Source organism: Halichoeres trimaculatus, unplaced genomic scaffold (genome assembly GCF_033239565.1).
Source record: "Halichoeres trimaculatus isolate MK-OKI-2021-1 unplaced genomic scaffold, fHalTri1.1 fHalTri1_scaffold_17, whole genome shotgun sequence".
NCBI lineage: Eukaryota > Metazoa > Chordata > Actinopteri > Labriformes > Labridae > Halichoeres > Halichoeres trimaculatus.
In genome coordinates this window covers 20,180,289-20,205,723 of record NW_027437195.1, presented here as the reverse complement: position 1 = coordinate 20,205,723, position 25,435 = coordinate 20,180,289, and the positions used below count along the sequence as shown (strand labels likewise).

The window sequence follows — 25,435 nt, the reverse complement described above, 5'->3', positions numbered from 1 at the left end:
TAAATCACATTTTGACCACAGCAAATCTGAAAAGTTCTTTTATTAGTTCAGAATAGCTTATAAATGAAAATTCAAGCTAGGCTTCTACTTATTAATTAAAGATACAACCAAAAGGATTTTTTGTGGGGTTTTCAAGTAAGATGACTACATAAATTATCCTTTTCTTGTATGTTTAAAGAGAGAGAACTATATATTTTTTTAGGCTTTATAGTGTCCCTCTGGTACAATACTAGTAGTTTAACATGATATGCAGCTGAAAAAAACAAGTCCATTTTTTTACACTAGTTTTTGTTGTAGCTGCTGTCTCTTTAAGGCTCCCCACTCCATAAACTCCCTTCCAACTGATTGGCCAGTCCTCTGGAGGCCTGTCAGACCAGGCTTGCCCCTCCAACGAGTCATGAAATAATTTAGGCCCTGTTAACATGACAACGTTTTGTCTGAAAACGCTGAAACGCAGTGAAAAAAATCTGCATTTAGATGGAAACGCTGAGGGACTGAAAATGTTGAAGTAAGCATACCGGGACTGTAGATGACGCTATAGCTGTCTTGTCCAGAAGCAGCTTTTGGTAGATCTCCACTGAAGAAAAGCTGAGCTGATCATCTGGTGCATTGGCAAATATTGAGCGCAGAAGTGGTGCAACAGATGCACATTTTGTATGAAGAAAGTCAGCAAATTGAGCAGCAAAAGCACAACATGGTGGTCCTCGACGATTGTAACAACAGTACCATTGTCCTGTTGTATGCGCTTGCATGAAGGGGAGTGTGACATCAGCGTTTCCACTGAAAATGCCGGCTTACTGTTCACACAGCAACGGTGTCGGCAGTGTTTCAGAAAAATTCCACTCTGGAGGCCGTTTTCAAAAGTTTGTGTTTTAGGTCGGCTGAAACGCCGTTTCTGTGTTAACATGGGGGCCGAAACACAACAATACTTTTTCGTTTCACCCTAAAACCGTTGTCATGTGCCCCTTAGAGATCCTTATGTGGTGATCTCATTATTTCTGCAAATCTCGTGAAGACTTCATGGTATGTTTTGGAACAGATTGCTTTGAGCAGTTTACAGACTGATTGAGGGATTGTGCAACATATAAATAAAACATGTGGCAGTTTGAAAATCTTCACACAGTGCACTGTTATTTTATAGCTTTGTTTAAACTGTGATAATTTTAATTGCCCCTTTTTAAAAATGAATGAAAATTGCATTGCCAAATAAAGTAATACTCATTGACACTGGGTTATGTGTACTTGTCACCCTTACTGTCTCACACAGTCACATCCAAGCATTCCATCCAGAGTTGGGTCAAACCCTGACGATGCATGACTTTATCCTACAGGACAGGCACATGGGGTGTCGTCTTACAGAAGTATACCTATCCACATATAGCAAAGGCAGCCTACAAGTTCTCATATCGGATAAATAAAGCAGGGGGCAGTGCCCAGAGCTCCCAGGTGTTGTTGTTGACCTCAGGTTAATGGAATGTTAATATGAACAGGTCAGGTTTCACTTTGACTGTCACCATGACAACACTAGTCTGACCCCCTCCTCTGTGGATCTGTCTTTGGGGATGATTGTGTGCGGGGGGTATGATGAGTGGATGGATGTCATGTGCCACTGTTGTGTGCCTTGTGAGCCTACCTTCTTCAATGACACGTCCCTTATCATCCAGCATGCCCTGCACTTCGCAGCCTCTCACGTACACCAGGCCGGTTTGCTCCACAAAAGGCTGGCGGCGGTCAAAGCGTGTGCCGTAGGGTAGGTTGGGCCGCACCGTGATCAGAAAGCAAACGTCGTGCTTCCGCAGTCCTAAAAGAAGATAGAGTGGTATTAGAGAGAAAAGAAATGAAAGGATTTCAAAGACAGGAGAGAAAGATGAAACAAAAAGTAAAAGAGAGACAGAGAGTGATAGAGGAAAGAACAGGGATTAGGAGAGGTGATAGAGGAGTGAGACAGAGTAGTAGTGTGCCGAGATTTGGAAATGTGAGCAAAACCACCCTGTCAGCTTTTGCCTGATCTTTAAAACATGAGGCTCTAATTACACTTTGGGGAAACGGCTAGTGGATGGAAGGAAGTAATACTTTCATATCTCCACTGAATTACAAGTAAAAAAAAAAGAAAAGACCATAAAAGGGGATCTAAGAGAAAAACTGAAGACATCAATTTGGAATAGATTAGGTTCCTTTCCAAATCCAGCTCTCACATCATTGGTTCCACAACCCTCTGAAAGAGACCATTACTTTCTAAATTAATTAAAACAATAAGTCAGTGGCATACATTGACATATGAACATGTCCTGTATGTTTCTCTAGAGAGCTATACCATTCCGTTTCTTAGTGCTTCATTGTGCATAGTATGTTCTCACTGGATCAATGGCTTTCTAGGCTGACAAGTTCCTGTTAACATTATCTACAGTGCCCTTACTAGCCACAGAGAGAAAGAAAGAAAAATGATCAGAGAATAAAATAAAGAAGCTGGTAAAAAAAAATGCCATGTCTATACTGAAACATGAGGCAGGTAAGGGTCATGAGTCAAGGCTCAGAGGGATGGAAGAGGAGATTTTATGGAGGATATAAACTTGGAGAACTATTAGAAGACACATAAGGATGAGATAAAGATAAGGTGTAGCACTGCTAAATGAAAGGAGAGGGTGGTAATGGGTTAAAAGGTAAAATATAAGAGTGAAGCTTCATTTTGTGGCTGAACTGTTTCTCAATGACAAGAAAATGCAAGAGGTAGAGCCTAAATGGCATGAGTAAAATTGATCATTATGTTGTAACGGTGATTACCTTCCCATTCATGCTTGATATGGTCTTGTACATTGAGGTTAACACTGACATCAGCTCGCACACGGGCAGGCCAGCTCTCCCCAATGTTCGGCTTGGCAACCTCCACTATAGAAAACGAGGTGATGGTCTGAGCCATCCTGGCCCAGCCCCCAAACACCACACCTCCGTACTCCGACTGCCTGTGAGACAAACACACAAACACACACACACACACACACACACACACACACACACACACACACACACACACACACACACACACACACACACACACACACACACACACACACACACACACACACACACACACACACACACAACAGTAAGTCAGACAAGTGCTGTGGGGTGTTGTCAAGATTGAAATCAGTTGGGTTTTGGGCAGCACATGGCACGACTGCTTACTTATTTACAATTGCAGAAACAACAAGCAAGCTGCGACATCACTTGACATAATGGGAGCACTTATTATGTTAAGGAATGGGTTTCCAAATGTGATGTGCCAAATGTCACAGTCCTTGAATAAAAGATTATCATTGTGCCATGCCACAGTGTGAGTGCTGCACAGAAGATAAGGATCTTCACTTATTGAAGTTAAAAGACGAAGTGAGCTGTGAGCTCAGTTTATGGTTGAATTGTGTTCTACTTAGGCAGAAAAGTAAATCAGGGATGCTTATCAGTGTGGCGTGGGAACATTCCAAACCCACAACCAGGGATGTTCTATGTACTCGTCTGGTCTTGTCACTCATGTTTGTTTTTATTCCAACCGAAAAATTCACCTTGTCAATCATTATATTGTAAATTAGCAAAGTTATTCCTCTCTGAAAGTATTGCAGTGGTCTTACAAACTCCCATAGCTATGTAACGCTGGCAGGAATGAATATGTGTTTTATAATGTTAACACAAATCTTCAAAAAGTTACATTCTTGTAAAAAAACACAAGGGTTAACATCCAGTATAGAAAAATGAAGCCTATGTGGAAGTTCTAAAGTTGCTGTTCATCGACAATCTGCATGAGGCCAGAAACCACATACACACCAAGCCTTAAAAAAAATATATATATATGGCTTTGAAAAGCCTATTTACAGCCTGGTTCAAAAAACGGCTTGGGTCTGAAATAGGGATGCACTGATCTGATCCAGCCCCTCAAAGCTGGATCGGGTATCAGTGGGAAGTGATTGGTCCAAACTTGACACAAGGGCTAAACTATCATTCAGTCTACAAGTATGAAATTTTACAATCAAATATTTGTTTCTGAAAATTCTGAGGTATTTTTTTAAACCAAACTAAACATTTAAACACTTATAGTTAAAATACATTTTAACTTCAGTCAATAATTTTTGTCTTTTACTCAAAACATTATTAGTCTTTTCCCACAGTAGGGCAGGCAGGGTATTATTCAACACTGGTATTGAATCAGGATCGGTATTGGTCAATACCCAAAGCCTAGGTATTGGTATCAGGACCAGAAAAGCTGGATCAGTGCATCCCTTATCTGAAAATGCTAATTTCGCCATAGGCTCACACTGTAAGGGGGTGGATTTCTTTTCTAACTTGGAGAACTTCAGAAGATATCAGGATAATCAGAGACACAGCTAGGCTCACATGACTGACAGGCGCTCTATAGCTGCTAGAAAAGAAACTCAAAGCCTACATCATATCCAATGTGGCTGTGTCAGCAGACTGACATTATTTTACTGTATCAGAAACAGATGGACGACGTCCTGGAGACTATATCCATATTTTATACAGTCTATGACAAGAAAAGATAAGAAAGATTCAGGAGCAGGTTTCATCAGGTGTCAAAGATCTGAAGACATCTCACCAGGGTTTCATACGCCACACCACATCCTCTATGTCCTGTCTGATCTCATAAGTGGACTCAAGACGAAAGAGATTGAAGTTTCTCAACAGGTAGTCGTGAAGTGTCAGGAACTGCAGATTGAGCTTAGGTAGAGCAAGACAGCCTGAAAACAAATATATTGACAGAGATAAAAAAGCATGCTTCGCACAAAATAATCTTTGCAAAACTTTTGGAAGAAAGGTTTGAAGTAGAAAGTTGTAAGGGCTGTATGTTGAACTCTTCTGAATGTCTACCTGCTACAGCCAAAGAGTAATGTACTTAAATGGAAAGTGTTGTGAGTGCTGTTAAAGGTGTCCTTGCAAACTTAAGAGGATTCCCGTCGAGAGAGGTGCAGTGTCAGATGAGTGCCCTCAGGATAGAGGATAACAGGTAAGAGTGTATACTTATGGGGATGAGACACAGTCTAGACACTGAAATTAGAATTAAAATGTGCCCCAGCACACATTAACTCACACAGTCAGAGACAATCATAGTACACACACACCTTCCCCTGAGTAGTACTCTGTCGGGACAATGTTCTCATCCCAGATTATCTTCTCCGTTGGATAGAGAGGCATTTGGTTAAGTTGCTCGATTTGAGAGATTCTGCGCTCATGACGGGACACCTGCGAGAAGTGAACAGAGAGAGTCAGGACAAGACATAAACAAAGTGAGAATTAGGTGAATGAATCATATGTTGTCAAAGATCACCTTTAGAAGTCAAAAACCTCAGGATACTCCTACATTTACAATTCTACAATTTAAACCTTGAAAGTGCTCAGGAAATTGTACTGACATCTCTTCAACTATTAGCTGAATTCCCAATCTTAGTCCATGCTGGGACTTGAACCAGCCACCCTCTAGCTACAAAGCCAAGTCCTTATGGACTGAGCTACTGCTGCCCACATTCTTATATCATTTTGGTAACACCAGTGCCAGTGATGAATACAACTATGCTAAGGCTACGCTTAAAGATAACATTTGATCTGTTTTGATTTTTTACATGGAACGTTCCCTTTCCCAAATAACTGATGAATGATACAAAACTTTTTCCCAATATTCTACTTTAAAGTAAGTACGGTATGATACATTTTTTGTTTTCTAGAAAGAAAATCATTTTATATTCAAAGAGAGTGATATCTATTGCAGAATAAAAACCTGTGTATGTGCTCCACAAAAAGGTAGTAAACAGCCTAACTTTGCCTCATGTTTGCACAGGTGTAACAGCAGTCTTGTCCCCAAAAATATGTTTTTTCATCCCAGAGCATATTTCTGAGAATGTTCTCTCCAGCGAGTAAAACTGTTCTGCTACCGTGTGGTAGAGTTTTAGTCCTGAGGGCCCTTCCTATTAACTTTACATGGTCAGACATGCTGGTTGTTGGGGGCAACCTCGGGCAAAAACAAATGAGTCCCCTAACATTGTCTCCTGCATCTATCTAATCAGATGGTTATAAAACAGCTCTTCTCCGTTGCTTCTCGCTGAGGACCTGGGGAGGGTCTGAGTGGGTAATTATGAATAACCACCGGACAGCCTTGAAACACCCACTTTGATGAAGGGGTTTGAAGAGCATGAGTGTGTGTTGGGAATCTAGCGGCACAAGAGTCCAGTCGGTTACTGTAGAAAATTTGGAGAGTGGGGGGAGGTGCATCTGGGAGCACAATCAAACTGGCCTTAGCCTTTCAAGAGACAAAACAGAAAATGAAAAAACTGTGTCTCTAGCTCATTAGCTGTGTGTTCAATTTGAGTCACACAAAAGCCCATGTGAAGCAGTATTTGGTTTAGAAAGGAAATTCAGGAGGGATGAATTGAGGATACTGTATGTAAACCAAGGTCAAGGTCCAATTAATGGCTTTACAATAAGAAAACACCAAACCTCTTGTCTAACTGAGCTAATGAGGCAGTTACTGCCCCCTCACATGGTATACAGAGTTGCAACAGCATAAATCATCATAAATCTTTCACATTACTAATAAAGAAAAATCTCCCCAAAAAAAATGTAAAAGTAAAAAAAAGTAGCATCTACCATCAAGATTTTAAATTCCCACATAAAAGCCAAGGTTGGCCTTACCAGCAGCTCAAGTAGGACCTCCTTCTCATACTTGGTATCTTGGCTTTCAGACAGCTCTGGCAGCAGACACAGGTACGAGGCCACCCGGTGGAGTGTATTGGGACTACAGGGGAAATAAGACAAGGGGTTAATCAGCTAAAAAATTGTTGAACAACATGTGTGACAAGTATTCTTATCCAAATATGGATGACAATAAGCTGCAAAAATTGCTGTTCCAAGACAACAATTGAATATGATAATGGTGGAGATTAAGATCACAACAGGGTAAGGTTGTCTACTCATAAAACAATCATTACAAAAAACTGAATATCATTACTTTGGTGCATTGTGCTTATGTTAGAAATAACATGTAGGTCCAGCTTCTTTTCTACAACACACCACCTCCCCCCTGAGAGGATTTTTCAAATAATGACGGCACACCACTTTATGTGTGAAGATACACAGCTTGTCAAATTCTCTGTGCTTGTTAGCACTGCAGCACAAAGCAATACCTCTGTTTGCTTTGACACTGCACTCTTGCGCTGTCAGCATGTGTGTGTTAAGGGGCCGGGATGCACTGATGCGACAGGATTATGAAAATCAAAGCGCATCTTCGTCTCAGAGAGCTGAGGCACGGCTCTGTGCATACAAACCTGTTTTAATCAGGTTGACACACTGTGACAAAGGCAGGCTCCTGTACACAACAAAGGACAGGGCCTGGACACATAGTGACAAGGCATGACAGACACAGGGGGTGCTGACTGACTGTAACCGTGTCTGTGCATGCACTCTGCAACTTAGGACGCCCTGCATAGGCAGTGAGGTGGCAATTCTGCCAATGTAGCGGTCTGGTGGTCCGGTGGATGACCTGGCATTGGTCATGTGGGCATTACTTGCCTTAGCAACAAAATAAACGCAGCACAACAACTCACTCTGAGTAATGAAGATGACTGGACCAAGTCATGACTGACAGCTGAGCCACTGGCAGGGGAAGGTAAGGATGGGGGCTGAACAGCAACTGTAAACAGTGAGTTTAGTCTGAGCCTTGACTTTGTTTAGCCTCTTATATAATACGTTCATTAAACTGAAGTATGAAATCATTGTTCTTGTTGTGAGCAAATAAAATAAGCAAAAATGTCGACTTGTATTCTGTGAACTAGATATTTGTGAATACAGTTACAAAATGAGATGACAATAGCTCCTCAGTTAGCTTGTTCAAATTCAACTAAAGGAAAACAAAACAACCTAAATCTGTTGAAAAATATCTTTTTAACTTCAGCATTTTTCTGTTTCCTTTGATTGTCACATTGTTTCCGTAAAAAAAAAAAGAATTAAAAGACAAGTAGAAGTCATAAAAAACGCAGCAGCCTTTGCAATGACAAGCCAGCGAGGGGGAACTAATCCACATTACTAATTACACCAATTATTTTGACATCTCCAGTAGTGATGCCGTTTTTCAATTTCTGCGAGCATTTCACCACGACTTCACACCCTTTGATCTTTTAGCCGATTCATTATTTGGCCTGGAATGACACTCAGCACGTTTTATTCAACTGAGAGAAGTCTGTGAATGTGTGCGAGGAAGAACGTGTGGGTATAGATGTGTGGGCAGGCTATGCAATAATGCTGCGTTCGTGTGTTTGGGGGACTTAGCGGATAAATTCAGAGCGGCGGGTGACTGGGAGCTTAGCCCTCGGGTACCGCAGCTGGAATAAACTGGCATTAGAGCGAGTTGTTTGGATGAAAAGTGCCTCGTTAAATCTGATCGGCATATTTGGAGTTACCCAGGAGCAGCTTCAGTGACAGTTGAGAGAGGAGAACAATGCGGTTCCTGCTATATTCAAAAGCCTGATGCTGAGGAAAAGAGCAGAGCTCCTTGAAAAACATGAAATGGTTCAGCTAAGTCTTTACCTGATTCAGCTCAGCTCAGCTCATAACTCTCTGCCTGACTCAAAGAAACTTAGAGTGGGTTTTAAGCTTTTCTAATCCACTTGAGAAGCTAAAAAATCAGTGATGAATATACAAAAATCAACAGCAATGAAGAAACGTGTGTTATTCCAACGATATCATGAGAAATAAAGACTCTTCAAACAAACAGGTGCTCATAAACTTGCTTACAGGGTGAAAACCAACAACGTGGTCAATAATTTAGACTTTTTTATTGTGATTTCAAATGCCATGTTGGGTTATAAACCCTGAAGTAATTACAAATTGCCAACAAATCACTGCTTTTTCAACTTTCCACATGTGCACAAGTTAAACACACACACACACACACACACACACACACACACACACACACAGGCCATTCATCAAAGCGTGGGTGCTTTTGGCTCTTTGGCAAGCTAATATGATCTGACAAACACAGCTGTTCAAAGAGTTTATTCTCAAGCCACTGCAAATCGATTAAATTAATGAGGCGTGCCTCTCTCTCTGGCTGGTACCAGCTGCCTGTTCAAGGGCTCGCTAGCTGCCATTTAGCAGGGAAGTCAGGCAGCAACGGTGCTGCTGATGCTACACAACAAAGGTGGTCCTCGCAAGAGCCTGTGATTATACTGGAGAAAATACAGTAAGCACTAAACCACGAGGCAGAGGCTCCGAATCTAGTTAGTACATTTACATTTTAGTGAGAGTGGAGAGTTAGTTTCAAAACTTTAGCGCAACAACATCTGAGAATAAGCAGTTCACATTAAATACAGTCACTCCAGCCATGCTTGCCCTTCCACCACATTCCTCCATCTGTGCACTAAAACTTGCAATTCACAGTTCATTCTGGGGATTGTGATTTACCTGAGATGCCCAAAGTGTTTGGTGAGGGAGTCTCGGGTGTCGACTGCTGCTACGTTGGACAGAGCGAAGTCTTGCAGCTCTGGGAAATGAGCAAAAGCTGCTCTCTGCACAAAAGAAATAACCATAAAACAAATACTCAGATTAACCAAATACACGCAGTTAGGGATGCACGATATATCGGTATCATTATTGGTGTCAGCTGATGTCAGTCATTTTTTTTAACATATCAGCATCGGCCAATATGCAGAAGTGGGCCAATATTTACCCATTAGCTGCCAGCCTTTTTTAAAGCAAAGATCTTTCAAGATGCTCAAAAGATTGTTTTATCTTTTCTTCTTTTTTTTTTTTTTTTTACCAATACTGATATCGGTAAATATCAGTTATCAGCAAAAACAGCAATATTAATATCAGATGTTGGTATCGGCCAAAATTTTAATAACGATGCATCCCAACATGCGGTTCTTAAAACATTTTATTGTTATGTAGTTACTCAATTATAATGGAAAAAAATAAGTAAATAGAAAGAGAAAATGAATGGAGTTCAGCTTCACAGAGTCAAACCAGGCCAGACTAAGATGGCTGCTGAAATATGCCATTGCATGTCTGTCTGTCTGTCTGTCCCTCTGCATGCAAAGTCCTTACCTGCAGGGAGGTGATTCTGTCATAATGCAGAGTTGTCATCTCCTTCTCCGTCAGGGCATTTCCTGTCTGGTCACTGATCTCAAAGCCTGTGTAGAACTTCAGCATGTCCAGCAACTGAAGTGACGACACCATAACACAAGTTACAACTTAAATAAAAATTAAACAGAGGTTATAACGTTTTTTTTATGATTTATGTTTGTGTGCTGATGATACCTGACAGAAGAGGTGTCCTTCTTTCTCCCTGTGGGTGAGGCTGGACAGGTGGCAGCTGACCACCAGATGAGAGTCGTCCAACACTGTGTTGAACCAACGCCTGGTGGGCAGCAGGGCCTAGAATCACAGGATAACAAGTTTTTAAGCAGGAGACTAGATGCTAAGCAACATTGAAGCTCCCTCAAAACACGTCTGACGCTTCTCCATTTTTCATAGGAGGAATTTGATAAGGCACAATCGAACACTTCCAGGGGTTGAAAGAATCAATTCACTCATTAATAGCTCCATTTCCCAGCATCTGGACCACAACTGTTCATACAGACTATTGATCCATGTTGTCTTGAGGTTGTTTTGAAACTTGAGATGTAGGGATTTGCCTACTACAGCTCTTAATTATTTGCATGTTGCAGCACGTAAACATGACATAAAGGCAGCACAGAGGAAACCTGTCAAAACGAGAAGACAGGGCTGCAGAAGAGCAATCCTGTACACGTTTGTGAAATGACAGTTGGCAAGAAAGAATGACTTGCCCGTACAAATACAGAAGTTCAATCCATCACATTTTAAAGGCTGAAAAAGGGGATCTTCCTCCCGAAAAAAGGCAGCATTGTGAATATGAAATGGAATACAAAATTGCAAAACACCAATGTAATGAAATATGTATCATTCTATTCACAGGAAACTGCTCTTCAAAGAGAGCAGGTGCAGCAAGTGGTTCCTATATAGGGATAACGGATTCCTTTATATCCAGCAGCCATCTTTGATCTCAACACAGTCCTGACAGGCAGCATGAAACAGGCATGAAAAACGAAGATCTATTTCCCTGCATTAATTTTCTGGTCGTCATCAGAGAGGGGGAAGTATGGATTCCTGGCGTATGAGGCTTTGTAAAAGGATAGCGCTGAAGGACAGCAGATGTCTCTGGAGACCATCAGCTGGCTGCGGCCACTGGGTGCTGCCAGGAACAGAAAGGCTGACCTGTCAGCAGGCAGCCAGATGAAATCTATTCAGCTTCTATGCTAGTAACAGGAGATCTGCACAGACAGCAGAGGCGAGTCTCTAATGTGACATTCTGTCTTCACTCAGAAAGACAACCTCATTGGCGAAAGCTGCTTTTTTGGAATTACACATATTCTCTTTGAAATTAACTTTTATGACAGTAAACCAAGCTTTCTCACTTAATGAGCTATTCCATCACCTTGGAAATGACAAGGCTTACTCTTTTAATGACACCTTTTTTCATGATTTACAACTCAGAATATACCTGACATGACAACTCTCACCATCAAATTATCAAATCAAAATCAGTTTTTAAAGACTAAAGCTGAGATGTGTGTTAAACCAAATCTGCCAAGAAGGCAAGCGTGTGACAGCCCATGCCAGTTTCAACATTCTGGTTATCTTGTCGAGCACAACAAGCAGCAGCTAAAATTGATGTCCATAATAGCTCAATTGTAATGAAGTGACACTTTAAGTGATACTCCAGGATGGAACAAGTTGAGTCCTTTCACAAGGTTTAGGGCAGAAATTACCCCTACAGCAGTGTTTTTGTGCAGCAGAAGCCTGGGGCGCACGCAGCAAACACCCCCTCCCTGCTCCTCTGCTGGTTTCCTCTGCACTCAGACGGGGCCATATTTTACTTGACCAAAAACACAAATAAATGGACTCCCACCGAAAAAATCTGATATCGGTCTGCATTCACACTTTATTCAAAGTGAACGGCACTCAGTTCTATGCTCTTCTGTGTTTACAACAAAATTTCACCTGCCAGAGTCTCCTTGCTCTCATAATGCATAATTCGTCCTGGCAGACTACCTGCGTTTGTTTATATCTGGCACGCTGCACGACTGATACACTGAGCGGCGAGCGCCTAGTAGCCAGCTGTGGCTCTGCTGCTGAGGTAGCGCCGTTTTACGACACGATGGGAACTAGAGCCTTATTTAGCCGTGTTTTTGTGTGAAAGTAACGAGCCGAAAATTCTCTAAATAAAATGTGAATGCAGACCAATATCAGATTTTTTCGGTGGGAGTCCGTTTATTTTTTGTTTTTGGTCAAGTAAAAAATGGCCCCGTCTGAGTGCAGAGGAAACCGGCAGAGGAGCAGGGAGGGGGTGTTTGATGCGAGCGCTCTGGGCTTCTGCTGCACAAAAACACTGCTGTAGGGGTAATTTCTGCCCTAAACCTTGTGATAGAACCCAACTTGTTCCATCCCGGAGTATCACTTTAAGCCCAAAATTATTCATACCCCTGTCAAATTCAAAGAATTGCTCTATGTTTTCAGTTACACGTCAGTATTTCCCCAAAATTATTCAAACCCCAGTGATACTAAGACAGATAGTCATTGGATGTTTAAAAAAAACTGTTCTCTCTTAGAGTCTTGAGTGTTTAATATTGTTCTCAATGTTTCTGAGTTTCTGAATTTTCACCAGTTTTCTGACCAGCCAACTTGATTGTGACATTCCAGTCATTTTTAAGTCAACGCAAAACTTTCAATGGTAAAGACCAAAGAGCTCAGTGAGAAATTCAGAGCACACACTGTAAATGCCAAAAAAGAAGGAAAAGAGTAAATAAGAGTTGTAAAAACATTCAAGGTCAAGAAGATCAAATGAGATGTTGAAAACAATCCAAGGAATGCTACCTAGGCTGTCCTGAAGGAACTGAGTAAAGCGGTATCAAGGCAAACACTTTACTGACGTCGATCAAGAGAGAAACCCTGCTTCAACCAAAGCTTGAAAAAGCTCATCTTACCCTCGCAAAGCTCCTGTTCATTTGTTCTGTGGTCAGAGGAAACAAAATTGAGCTTTTAGGGCATAGAGATGTGGCTTTCATACGGCAAAAGAGGGGAACACAGTCTCTGCTGTGAAATGGAAATGGAAGCATCATGCTGTGGGTCTGCTTTTCTGCAAACTAGCCTGGCTACTTGGTTAAAGTGGAAGACATCATGTAGAAAACACAATCTATCAAGGTTCACAAAGAAAACCTCAAGAAAACAGCAGAGAACCTGAACCTGGGGGAGTACTGGACCTATCAACAGGACAAAAATAAAAGCAGTCAGCCAAGGTGGTGAAGCAATGTTTCCGGGACAATGACATGAATATTATGAGGTGGCCAAGTCAGAGTCCTGATTTGAACCTCACCAAGAGCCTATGGATAGAGCTAAAGAAAACCCCCAACCTTAAGAATCTTTGTACATTTACAAAGGAAGAATGGTCCAAAATTCCTGCAGATACTTGCAAGAAGCTTGTGAGTAGTTACACAAAAATCATTTAAAGGCAAAAATAAAAACTAAGGGCTTGGCAAATGACTGTTGAGACCGGGTATGAAAAATCATGGACAGTGAGATTTTTTGTTTTTACCCTGTTAAAGATATTTCTTGACACTTTCTGTCTTAAATAAATTGGTTATGGCCCCAGACCGTCTCTGGTGTCTTATTTATATCAAATCTGAGGTAAAATACCAATGTGTTACTGAAAATATGTATTTTATTTTTTGACAGGGGTATGAATAATTCTGGGCTTAAGTCCATGTCTGTTTTAACAGTTTTAAGCTCCTACCAGTGAAACATTGGAGGGCATCATGATAATAAGGAAGGGATGTTGAGTCTGTCTCACCTAATAGATGCAGCAGCGCAGATTTGTACTATGCCTGAGTAAAATCTTAAAGTATAGTTTACAAACTTGTACTGATAAGCAACCATGTTAGAAGAGAAAAGTCAGAATTTCTGCATATAGTATTTAAAACCCATGACCCCAAAATCCATTGGAACCTTGAATCATGGCCTCTGTTTCAGTGCAAAAACTCTAAAATCTAAGCAAGCGTTAAAGTCTTATTTTTAATAGAAATCTCTTATTAGACTTAGTAAGGGCCACATTCACCTGACAAGTGCATAAAAATGTCTCAATTTTAGATATTAAAGACAAAATCAGGCTTCAATTGCTTGTTAAGAGTAAATGAAATTCTGGAAGAAGAAAATGTGCTTGGTAAATTTCTACTGACAACAATGATTTCTCAATACAAGAAACTGTACAAGTACATTTTTCTTACTCCATTGGCAGAAATCATTTTTGTCTTTTAATTTCTTGAAATAATATTGAGTGGGGCTCATTGTGAGTCTAATAAGAAAATCTGAAAGTATTGAAAATATTAACAAGCCATTAACACTTGCTTGTATTTCGTGTACCCTATATTTTATCTTTGAGACATGTATCTGTGAAAACACACAGCACATTATTGAAGACGTAAAGATAGAAATTTAATTCATAACAGTGTAGTGGGTTAATTTAAAAAAGTACCAATGCTTCTAGCAGACACTCTTTACCTCTCTACCAAAACGCCAAAAGCCATGGCACCAAGAATACTGACCATCTTCCTTTTAAAGACTACTGTTTCAAAATCTGCACAGCTCTGCAGACCGTGCTGACAGAGACGCATTGGATGGAGCTGAAACACAACATCAATGTGCTGTCTGTTGACCTGAGTTGGCTTTAAATGTGAAGGACAAAAGGCAAATGAGCTCTGCAGAAACGGATGTCTATGCTGCTTCCTTCATCGGGGACACCATGAGTAAGCAAATACTGTGCCTCTACACTCATCTAGTGTGCAGAGGAGGTGGAACTGAGTATTTGATTGGTCGGTGTTGAGACAGGGTGCCTCACTTGCTACTGCAGATTTTAAATAAAATAACACAATATACAAATAAAGCCATCATAGTATAAGACTGGGATGAGATGCTCATGAGTCTTACCTCCAAATCAATCATGAGCTCAATGAATCTCTCACAGTAATGTACTTTGTCCATAGTTACAGGTCCTGTGGAGAAAACAAAATCAAGAAATGATATCAGTGAAAACTACAGTCTCATAGTCAAGCACACGTGATTAAATAATGATTAAATGATGATTAAATAATGAAAGGACAGTATATGGGCTATATGCTGTGAGATATCAGCCAGTAAAAAAGGGTGCTAGTGGGTGCATTGGTTAAGGAGGCTCTGACCAATGATAAGAGGACAACAAACACATATGGACAACGCCAAGGTGCCATGCTGAGTGTGTGAGCGTCAGGATGAAACACTGCATTGCCAGCATGGCGGCATGCTGGGTTCTCAGCCCTCATTAAGCATACGAGTGTGTTTGTGCGCAAGTTAGTGTGTGTGCACCTAAAGTTGAAGGATGCAGCACGTGTATTAGAGTAGAGTTGATCCTGCTGGGCTCTGGAGTGTAATCTATTCTGTCAGCTTTGAATTCTACCTAAACACACAAACACACATGTTCTGTTTTTAGCATTCAGGTGGGGGGCCTCTGTGTCGGCCTGCATTACAACACAGTAGTCAGTGCCGGTGGCTGTATGGCAGCTGGAGCACATGCTCCTTCGGCATCTGCACGACTCAGGAAAAAGGGAGGTAGAAGAGGAAGTGGAAAAGCGATGAAAGGAAAATAAAAGTATATTTCATTCAAGCATACAGCCTTAGATAGATGTTTAAACAGTGCAAGCTCTGCAAAAGTCCAGGAGCATTAATGAACCACAGAAAGGTTGGGGCCACATGCAAAGACACACTTTTGGGACCAAAGTCACAGAAATAATAATGTGAGTTCATAGATTTTACTCTGTGTTAGGAGCAAGAATTCAAAACAGAATTCTCTTTCTTGAGGCAGTTTCATGTCAAACACAACAATGTTATTAAATCCCTGGAGAAAAAAAAACCTTTCTTCTGTTTACCTGATGCTGGGATTGACATGAGAACTCCAAGGAACTTTTTAATGAGAGAGGAGAGAAAAGTCCTCTCTTTTTTCGCCCTGAGGGGGAAAAAAGCAGAAACTTAGAAACTTCTCAAATGAAGAACAAATTTTCTTGTCTGTATAGATCTGAACACCCAAGCATAGAAAATTATATTACTGCTCAGCCGCGTCAGCATCCATCTTATCAAATTTCTTCTTGATTAGATTCCAGAACTTCTGCAACTTTGGGACTTTTTTCAGCTCGTGTTGGAGTCTGGACTGTAAACGTGACAAAAATAAGAATAAAAGGAGCCAGTTTTGTCAAGTATTAGTGTCACAGCAAGGAGAAACTATCAGAAAATGTTGTTATGTAATGAGGTTCCAATAATCAGAGGAGTAACTCGATGAGGATAATAGCACGACTTCTTACTGGCACAAGGCACATCCACATTGGAAGAGAGATGAGCTGCTGCACCTGGTCTCTGATCAAATCTACCTCCTGAGAGGGAGGCACAGAGAAAGAGAGAGTTGTCAGAAGACAGTGTGTGTGACAGATTTTTATTACACTTCCCCCATAATAAAAGTCTGCAACTAAAATATTTAGAAGCCTTTATAGGAGACAATCAAAGTGCAGCAGGCTATCACAGCAGATTTTAAAGTGAGACATCTGCAGTGCTTCCCTGTGGTTTAATGCGGCTGTGGGTGATACAGATGGGCGGGAGCTGGACCAAGTTGTGGTGCCTGGTCTACTACTGCCACCTGGTGGACATTAAGGGGAACTGGCTTTGTAATCACTCATAAATCACAGGTAACAAGGCATTTTGGCATGTCTAAAATTGAAAGGTAAGGAGCCAGATTTAACTCCTGCTAGGCTTCTCTGGTTTATTGCTCACACAAATTTACTTTAGATTGACACTGTAGAAAGGAAGAAACCTAAAGACTGTAGTTCTCATTATTCATTTATCCTTTTTTTGGAGAAATTTTGGTTTCCCAAGGCCAAGTTTGTAACAAAAATGCTGATATAACTATTAAAGGTATCTTAATTATCTTATCATCTCTTAAATGTAGCTACTCAAACAAAGTAACTGTAATTCAAATTCAAGCAAAGAAAAAACTGTTACCAAATTATACACTTATTACTTCCAATAATACAGGCATGTGCATAAAAGCAAACAGCCGTACTGGATCTGTTTGTACAACACGATAAAACACCTTTAGATTAAAAATTGCTAGGGCTGGATTAAAAACAAAAATAAAATAAATAAATAAAAATTCTCGAATTAAAAAAAAATTCAGTTTCAGATTGTGGTTACTCTGCACAGAATTTCCGTTCCCCCAGAGTCTGGCACTAATAATGTGATATGGGACCTTGTGAATCCCAATTGAATCTGAATCAAATCAATCCAGATGATCAGTGGTGATACCCAGCCTTTAAAGTTAGGCACACTTTGTCACACTCACCAGACTGTTGAAACAGTGGTCCAGGAAAACTAGCAGCACAGTTTGCTCTTTCAGAGTGAGGCCAGCATCCTCACCTGCCAGCACTGCTTCCATCACACATTTGAAGAAAAAAGGGAAGTGGATGGGCTCCTTTTTGAAAACCTGAAACACACCAAAAAAAAAAAAAAGATGTCAGTTGGAACTGTAACTACAGAGAGGAAGCCTTAATATTACTTTTCTGAACACAGTCAGGCCACCATGCAGAAAAGTATTCACAGAGATGTGTCAATCCTGGTATTGGTCAAAAATTGATTCAAAAGTTAGATAGAATATCGGTGACAAAGGGCTGATCCATTGAACAGATCTATGAAACTCAGTTCTATGCTCTTCTGTGTTTACAACAAAATTTCACCTGCCAGAGTTAAATTCGCATGAAGGAAGAAAACCTCAGCGAATTGGCAGTTTGGAGGTATTTCATGCTTGTTTCACCAAAAACACATGTAAGCTGAATACCAGTTTTTGCCAAAACATAATTCTCAGTCTCATCCTTAGATTAAGCAGTAAAGTATGTTAAATTAATACATGTATCGGATGGATTAGGTTTAAGAAGTTGGATCAGTGCATCCCAGTGAATCAGGGTATCGTAGGTCTTACCTCCCATGCTGGAACATTCTCCCTGAACTTCTCATTGACGATGCAACAAATGGACATGAGGTAGGCATTGCTGGACACCTCTGGAGTGTAGTTCACCCACAGGTAGTTTTCAAGATATTGGCTGGAAGGTAAGATATTAATATGTGAATACCCCAGAGCTGGGGTGTAATTTTGTACTGATTTGGCTTCAAAATGGAGAATAGAAGAAAGTTAAATATCATACCTGAACTCAAGCAGCATAATTTTTCTGATAGCAAATCTTGAAAAAAAAAAAAAGAACAGACAACACGGGACCGGTTGTGGTTAATGTTGGGAAGTCATGAGAGTGTTCACTGAGGTAAAATTCTGTTTCAAAGATGCTTTTAATGACCTACTTGGACTTGAGAATCTCCTTATCATAAACATCTTCCATCACCTTAACAAATGAAAGAAGACAGAAAAACAGTATTAAGATCAGAGGTTTGAGGAACACAGGGAACCCTCACCATACTGCATCAATATTATAATTACACAATAATTCAATGACAAATATGGCTCACCTTGGGGTCAAAGGGCAGTTTGTTCTTTGCATGAGGAGCCCAGTATTTGTTTGCCAACTGAATGATAAAAAAAGAAAAACAAATATATTGGTAAACTTGGACAGCATGCATTTACAAAACTTGGATTAGATGATGACAAATGAACTTTTTTTCTGGATCACATTTTTATATTTAAGATTTGGTAACAATTTGACCAGAGAATCATTGTCTTTTTTTTCTACACTTCACATGCTACTGTGAACTGCATAACTCCCAAGTAGTGCTGATAAAGATCCCTTCATTCCAAACATTCACCTGTTTAAACTGCAGAATGATACTAGAGCACGACAGTTTGTGTCATTTGCAAATAAAACTGAGTTTCCCATAGCGTCATAACACAGATGTAACGTGCAAATTAAAGTCAGGGCTGACAGTTTTTCAGTCTCCTGGTTATAAGCAAAACAAGACAACTTGTTCAAACACTAGGCTGAAACACATGTGTCAGGATAGTGATTACCTGTGTGACATATTCCGCATTTATTTGGGACACGGAAGGAGCTGCAGCCTTTTTAGCGGGGGTTTCTTTCTCAGTGGTAGCCATCTTCAGCAGCTACAGTGATGCCTGCTAAGATAATAGGGGAGAATCCAGTGTTAATAAAAGTAAATGTGGCTTTCAGAAAAAAAAGACTCGGCTTTTTGTACTAAGTCCGTTTATAGATGTAGCCACCATACACGAAAAAGAGCTATAAAGTTAGCAAGCTTTGTCAAAAACTTAAGTTTTACAAGTTATGGGGTTGTTTAGAATTGTGTGAAGTTGTACAAATACTACTTCCTTCAAAGCACGTCTGCTTATCACGCAAGCCCAAAATAGGTTACCATGTTCTTTCTGTGCGTTATTAAAGATGTAGCATGGTAAAATACAGTGAAATTAGTTGCTAACCAAAACGTTAGCTGACATCAACCTGTACCTCCACTGTACGGTTAGCGGATAAGGTAGCAGAGAGGTAGCTAGTGCTTTTCCAAAAAGAAAAACGTCCATTTATGTGTCATCCTTTACTTTCATGATAAAAATATAAGCCACTTACCTTTCTTTTTTTTACTATGGCAAATGTATTGCCGCCGTGAGACCACGGTGACGCATGTACACAACGAAACGCGCTGCGCGCGACTAACTTCCTGTATCTGTCCGTCCCTACAATGGTCCCTAGGATCATAAACAAAAGTTCCGGTCTTACTGTGGCAAAAACGCGAGCCAGCGAAATTTTTCATAAGCCATTAATTAAGGCTATTGTAAAATATTGATTCTCAAAATAGTTTTTTTTCTTTAAATACTATTCGATTAAAAAGCTGGATATTAACCTCAGCCACCATGACTTGCAACATATTGCATATTTACGAATTAAAAACATGACATGAATGTTATCTTGGTAATCCTACTGGTGGCTCGAGCAGGAATATCCATGTTCATTTGACTTAATACCTACTATTCATCCTGTCTAAACTCTACAAAGCTCTACCAAATCAAAACAGAAGGAATTCCCTGCATGTAAAAGTAAAATAGGATCCAGGACAGCTGTTGGGAAAGGTTGGGTAAATACGCATATGGAACAACTAACTTATTATCTAAGGCTGTAGACAGGACTATGAAATGGACTAGATAAAAGAAAAAAGAAAAAAAGACCCTGCTCATCATGGCTTCCTTTGGCCTGATGGTGTATGTCTTCACTGAACAGTAACCCCCCTACCCTATTACCACACTGCTAATCCAAGCATTTATGAAGCTTTTCTTAAAAAAAAAAAAAAAAAAAGTTTTGGTACCTCAACATTAACAGTTGCCCTTGTACTGATATCAGTCAAAGTGGCAGCAGCTAAGATATAAAATAGGGTTCTTGTTTTTATATGTAGTTTTAGGAGGCAATAGTAATAATCATGTATGTTATCATAGTTGGATACAACTTGATATACAACAACACTTTTCTCCCTTCTATTCTTGGAATACATGTACAACAGGAATTGTTTTTGACATCTAAACTGCACGTGGGCCTTTCTGATTAAAACTTTGTCCCCAAAGCTCACAGCCAGGTACTTTGTCCAGTACAAGTCATCCTGGGCAGTTGAAGTTTTAGCACAGGGACCCTAATTCTTTGAAGCATCCTACAAGATGAGGTTACATTATTACAGTTTAAAACAGTGGGAGGATTACCATTTACATCTCTACCTTAAGGCCTCACAACCCAGGGTTTTAAGTTCATCTGTTTATATTTGACTTGGTATAAACCACTACACTGACATCTATTTGCATCATCCATTACACAGATTTAGACCAACCTAATATTAAAGCCTGTTGAAGATGTGTTCGGTGTCGCACTTAAGTCTGTCAGAACTGGATTAGAGCATTGACCTTTATCAGCTCAAATATACAAACATGCAAATAAACTGACATCACATCTGACTCAAATGTTAAGGTTTGAATATGCTCATTCCATTTATCACTGAGCACAAAGCAGCTTATTGCACTCATTTTCAAGCAATTTTTTTTTCAAAAAAACTTATTGAATAGGTTATTAAATCTATGCAGTTCTTGTGATTTCTAGTTCTACGAATTAATGTGTATGCTTTCAGGTAAAATGGTACATCATTAGAAAATGTATTCAAGCTACACAGCATATTGCATATAGACCTATCTTACATACCACAAGCATACATTATCTGGGTGGAGGACTGCTGTGTGTTTTAGAGAGGTAATAGCACTTTCGAGTTGTAAGCACATGAGAGGTGATTTCAACATTGAACTGCTTCTGATAGACTATCTCTCCACTTAGTTCAATAAGTACGGAGAATAAACCCCACAAGACAGCTGATGTTTTTTTTTTCTTTGAGACACACACTACATGGCCCATGTGTGGGTATCTCTTCACAGGACTCACTGGTTAACATTGGTGTGATTTCCCAGCAGCTATGATGTGGATAGAGTGTCTTGAGAGTGTTGATTTATTATAGTCCAGGCATGACCAACAGGCTTTTTATACTGCAAATAATTTCCTCAGAAAAGTAAAATGGGGATAAAGATTGTTAAAATAATTGGTACCAAGAGTGTCTCAGTTTATTTTTTGCAGCATCACTGAAAATAGAATATAACTTTGAGGCATTTTGGTCAGAAGTAAAACAAGTAACATAATCAAGTCACTTGAAGGCACCATTTTTTTTTTCGTTATAGTCTGTCACAGTGAACTTCAAATAACACATCAAAACTTTCTTAAATAAATCAAATATAATAAAAACGGCTGCTATAAGAAATTTTGCTTTGCATTTTTTAAATAATTTTAAAATAATTTTATTACATTTTCAATAATAAACTTGATGGAATTCAGCCAACATGTAAAATAATGCACTGTAATATGTCAAAATGTCTTTGAAGAGGGGTTTTGTCAGATTACTGACATAATGGAAATCCTGCACTAATGGACTCAATTGGAAGCTTGTGCTGTATGTTGAAAATGCACTATCCAAAGAGACCACTAGAGGTCAGCAGACACCACTCAATAACCAGTTGAGAAAAAAGAAGTTTCACATAATCAGTGTTGTGAATAGAGACATGCTTTCACTGTCTTTCAGAGGAAGACAACAATACATTATAAAACAAAAGGGTTCAAACATGAACACAAACCAACCCAGAGTCATCGAGGCAAACAGACCACAATGTCAGGAGTCGTCTCTTGCAGCATGGCTGCTCCTGAGCTCTGGTCCCCTACTGTAGCTCATTGCTATGGGGAAAGAGAGTCACACACACACATCAGCCTAGTTAGCCTGAAGGAAGAAACACACAGTTAAAGTCCATGTGCAAGGCCACAATGACAAGGGCCGCAGGCTGGTACACAGCGCACAAAGGACAATGTTAGCCACAGCAGCCGGTTTGTTTGCAGAGTGGTTGCAGGTCAGCTTAGTAGAAAATGTACATTTTGACAAAACACATGAGAAAACCAAATGTCACCCTGTCTTTATTCATTTTGTAGAGGAAATGCGGCAGTAAAGACACAAATAGATGTGTCTGCCATAGGCCATCACATTGCCTATGATTAGAGTGTGATGATATAAGTGTGGCTTTGTCTGTGTGCATGAAAACATGCCCGCTGAGAGACTGAATGTTATGTTTACAGTGATGATCGACAAGTGTTGTGCACTGAATGTTAGTGACAAAGCTGCTCTGTATTTACTGTAATAGGGGTTTCGTATTTTCATGTTGTGTTTGACACAAACGCCTTAGAATTTAACTGCTTACCCAGAAAGATGAGAAATCAGAAGTGGTGTATAAATATCATTTTTAATGATAAACCAAGTGCTCATGTATGTAATGTGAAAAATATGAATAAAAATGGGACACGTTAATATGGTGCAATTTCAGACTCATAATTTCAAATCATTGCTGAAAGGCATTATTTTTTTAAATGAAAGAAAGTAGTTGGACAAGCAAAGTAGCTTAGCAAAAATGTTTTCCATAAAAATGTTGCTATAACCAAATTAAATTAACTCAACACCTTGAAAACACACAAAATTAACCATTCAGGATGTGTGTAAGCTCAACCTTAAGTACTTAATTAATACTGACTCGATTTTAAATAGTAAGAAACATTCACACGCACTGTATATTCATCTGGCATTGGCTTGCTCGCTCTCATAAATAATAGCTTGTTTGTGTTTTTCAACCCTCAATAAACTCTCCAGGCTCTATTGGCTGCCTCTATTGTTCAATTTTTGATAACAACAATCAAAACAACATTGTGGTGGGTGAAGATCAATAGCCCACTTCGCTCTCTTGCCATCACAGGCGTGATCAAGAGAATAGCCGGAGTGAAGATGCATTCCAACTCAGATCATCAATATGGTTCATGATCTTTGAGAAAAGAAATGTTCCAGGAGCAATGGTTAATAGCGTTATTTTCTTCCCACATCGTTACACTGTGTCCATTGACACCTCTAACACACACGAGTGTGTGTACACACAGCGCACACACCTGCCCTGCAGCTAGCGTCCCTCTTCTATTAACCAGTTTGCCTTAGAATCAATAGAAAACATAAAGAGGCTTAATCTTTTCAGGTGCTCTGCACTGATTGCCTATTACACAATAATAACACACCTTGAGTCCCATGGAGCACGAGGGGGAGACACACTTGCACACATTACACACAGCAGTCTCACAGTAAATCCATAGGTTTACAACTGAGCAGATGGTGTCAACGGTGGCGCTAGGCCTTTATGAGGGGTGTTAGCCAGCGTGCTAAGAGAAATTCCAGCAGAAACAGTGGGACATCAAGGGATACGGTTTATCACCCAGTGGCCCAGGACACTACCAGTGTCTCCTTTTGTAGATTACAGTTTCCAGTCCTCTGGTATGCAGCTGTAGCTTATAGAAGTTCCATGAGACTCATCTCAAAGCTAAAATAACAGCTGCTACAGCAAACAACTCCAGCAAAAGACAAAGTGAATTACAGGCCTAAGTTCTGGGATACGAAGTGGAATAAACACATCCTCAAAACTGCACATCATCAAAAACACTCAGAGACAGGTACAGCTTTTCTTTTCAACAATCAGCAGTGATAAACACTCAAAATTAATGAAGACTTGTGCAGTTTTTCTTTTCCACATTCACTGATGTCCTGTTGTAAGTCATTAGGTGTTGGGCTGTCAGTTGCTCCTCCAGAGAAGCCCCACTGAATTCCAGCGCCGTGGACTGCAGTCCGGTTGTTGACTCTGGCTGCATTTCTACAAACTGAGCCAGCAGGACAGGTGGAGGATTTGGGAGTCAGGCAAGTCCAGGACTGGAACCAGGGACAGAGATGGACTGGACTCCCTTAGAGAGTTCGTCAGACTTTCTCCAAGGCCTGGCAGGTAGAGGAAGGGACAGAGATAAGTGGATGAGGGGAAAAAAGAAGAGGGCAGTTATTTTCATGAGAACATCCGCTTGTCTTGGACATCAGACTCTAGCACAGCTGTCCCACTGGGGCGGTCTCTAGAGAGAAGCTGCACTTAACTCTTCCACCAGGGAACACGGGCTTATTTACAAATTATTGGAATTTCTTAAATCTTTGGCAGATTGTAGCAGCCCCATTCGAATCCCTGTAGTGCAAGCATATGGTCAGCGAGGATTCAAGCTACATACAACCAAACACACAGACACAGGGGGTTGTGGGGAAATGGGGGGGGGGGGGGGGGGGGGGGGGGGGGGGCATGGCCTTTTGGACAATTGAGCAGCTTGTTAGGGGGATCTAGTGGAATGGATCCCTTGCTCCTGTTGTGTTGGGATGTTTGGAAGCTGTGTTGAGACTGCCTCTCAGAGCTACCGCAGCTGAGAGACGCTGTAAGTTTAAATGTGTGCGAGTGTGGTGTGTGTGAGCGTGTGTGGCCGGACTACAGACGGGCAGTGGACATGTGAGAATTCATTGAGCGTCTCAGAGCTTGGTCTTGATGACAGCCTGTCCATTTAGCAGCAGCCCGCTGGGATGTTGCCCCGCTCCTCCTCTGCTCTGTGCACTAATTGGTCACAAGTGTTCCTGTCTCATGGTTGACTGTCCAGGCTTATTTCTTCTGATTTAACAGCATGTTGCTTGGGACTCGGGCGTGGTCACACTGATCTTTTTACAGTCATAAGAGAGAGTCATACCATGATAGTGTCTCCAACTTCGTCACTCATATGTGATGTGTTTTATGTGGAACACGCGCAATAAGGGTATTGTGGAATGCCTTTTATTAGTGTTTTTTTGTTTTAAGGTGCCATGGGGTTTGAATATAAATCAT

The 25,435-nt window shown here is 40.4% G+C and overlaps 2 protein-coding genes across 3 annotated transcripts in view; both read right to left on the bottom strand.

Annotated features, from left to right (window-relative positions):
- Positions 1 to 19,858, bottom strand: part of aqr (aquarius intron-binding spliceosomal factor) — a 54,987-nt gene extending 35,129 nt beyond the window's left edge. Inside the window, exons 1-19 of one of the 2 annotated variants that reach the window (XM_074692013.1) lie at positions 19,728 to 19,858; positions 19,160 to 19,267; positions 18,664 to 18,720; positions 18,499 to 18,539; positions 18,348 to 18,383; positions 18,125 to 18,245; positions 17,492 to 17,632; positions 16,461 to 16,529; positions 16,209 to 16,309; positions 16,032 to 16,108; positions 15,058 to 15,122; positions 10,315 to 10,431; positions 10,102 to 10,215; positions 9,460 to 9,563; positions 6,691 to 6,793; positions 5,127 to 5,247; positions 4,604 to 4,745; positions 2,782 to 2,960; positions 1,634 to 1,801 (exon numbers count right to left, since the gene is read on the bottom strand). In XM_074692013.1, the coding sequence (XP_074548114.1) occupies positions 1,634 to 1,801; positions 2,782 to 2,960; positions 4,604 to 4,745; positions 5,127 to 5,247; positions 6,691 to 6,793; positions 9,460 to 9,563; positions 10,102 to 10,215; positions 10,315 to 10,431; positions 15,058 to 15,122; positions 16,032 to 16,108; positions 16,209 to 16,309; positions 16,461 to 16,529; positions 17,492 to 17,632; positions 18,125 to 18,245; positions 18,348 to 18,383; positions 18,499 to 18,539; positions 18,664 to 18,720; positions 19,160 to 19,243 (1,840 nt within the window). In that variant the 5' untranslated portion in view covers positions 19,244 to 19,267; positions 19,728 to 19,858. The remainder of the gene's footprint in view (positions 1 to 1,633; positions 1,802 to 2,781; positions 2,961 to 4,603; positions 4,746 to 5,126; positions 5,248 to 6,690; positions 6,794 to 9,459; positions 9,564 to 10,101; positions 10,216 to 10,314; positions 10,432 to 15,057; positions 15,123 to 16,031; positions 16,109 to 16,208; positions 16,310 to 16,460; positions 16,530 to 17,491; positions 17,633 to 18,124; positions 18,246 to 18,347; positions 18,384 to 18,498; positions 18,540 to 18,663; positions 18,721 to 19,159; positions 19,268 to 19,727) is intronic. The other variant, XM_074692014.1, reaches the window with a different exon arrangement.
- Positions 19,859 to 22,042: 2,184 nt separating this feature from the next.
- The window catches only part of dph6 (diphthamine biosynthesis 6), a 69,680-nt gene continuing 66,287 nt past the window's right edge, over positions 22,043 to 25,435 (bottom strand). The window contains exon 15 of the mRNA XM_074691255.1: positions 22,043 to 24,522. Coding sequence (XP_074547356.1) covers positions 24,404 to 24,522 — 119 coding nt within the window. The 3' untranslated portion in view covers positions 22,043 to 24,403. The remainder of the gene's footprint in view (positions 24,523 to 25,435) is intronic.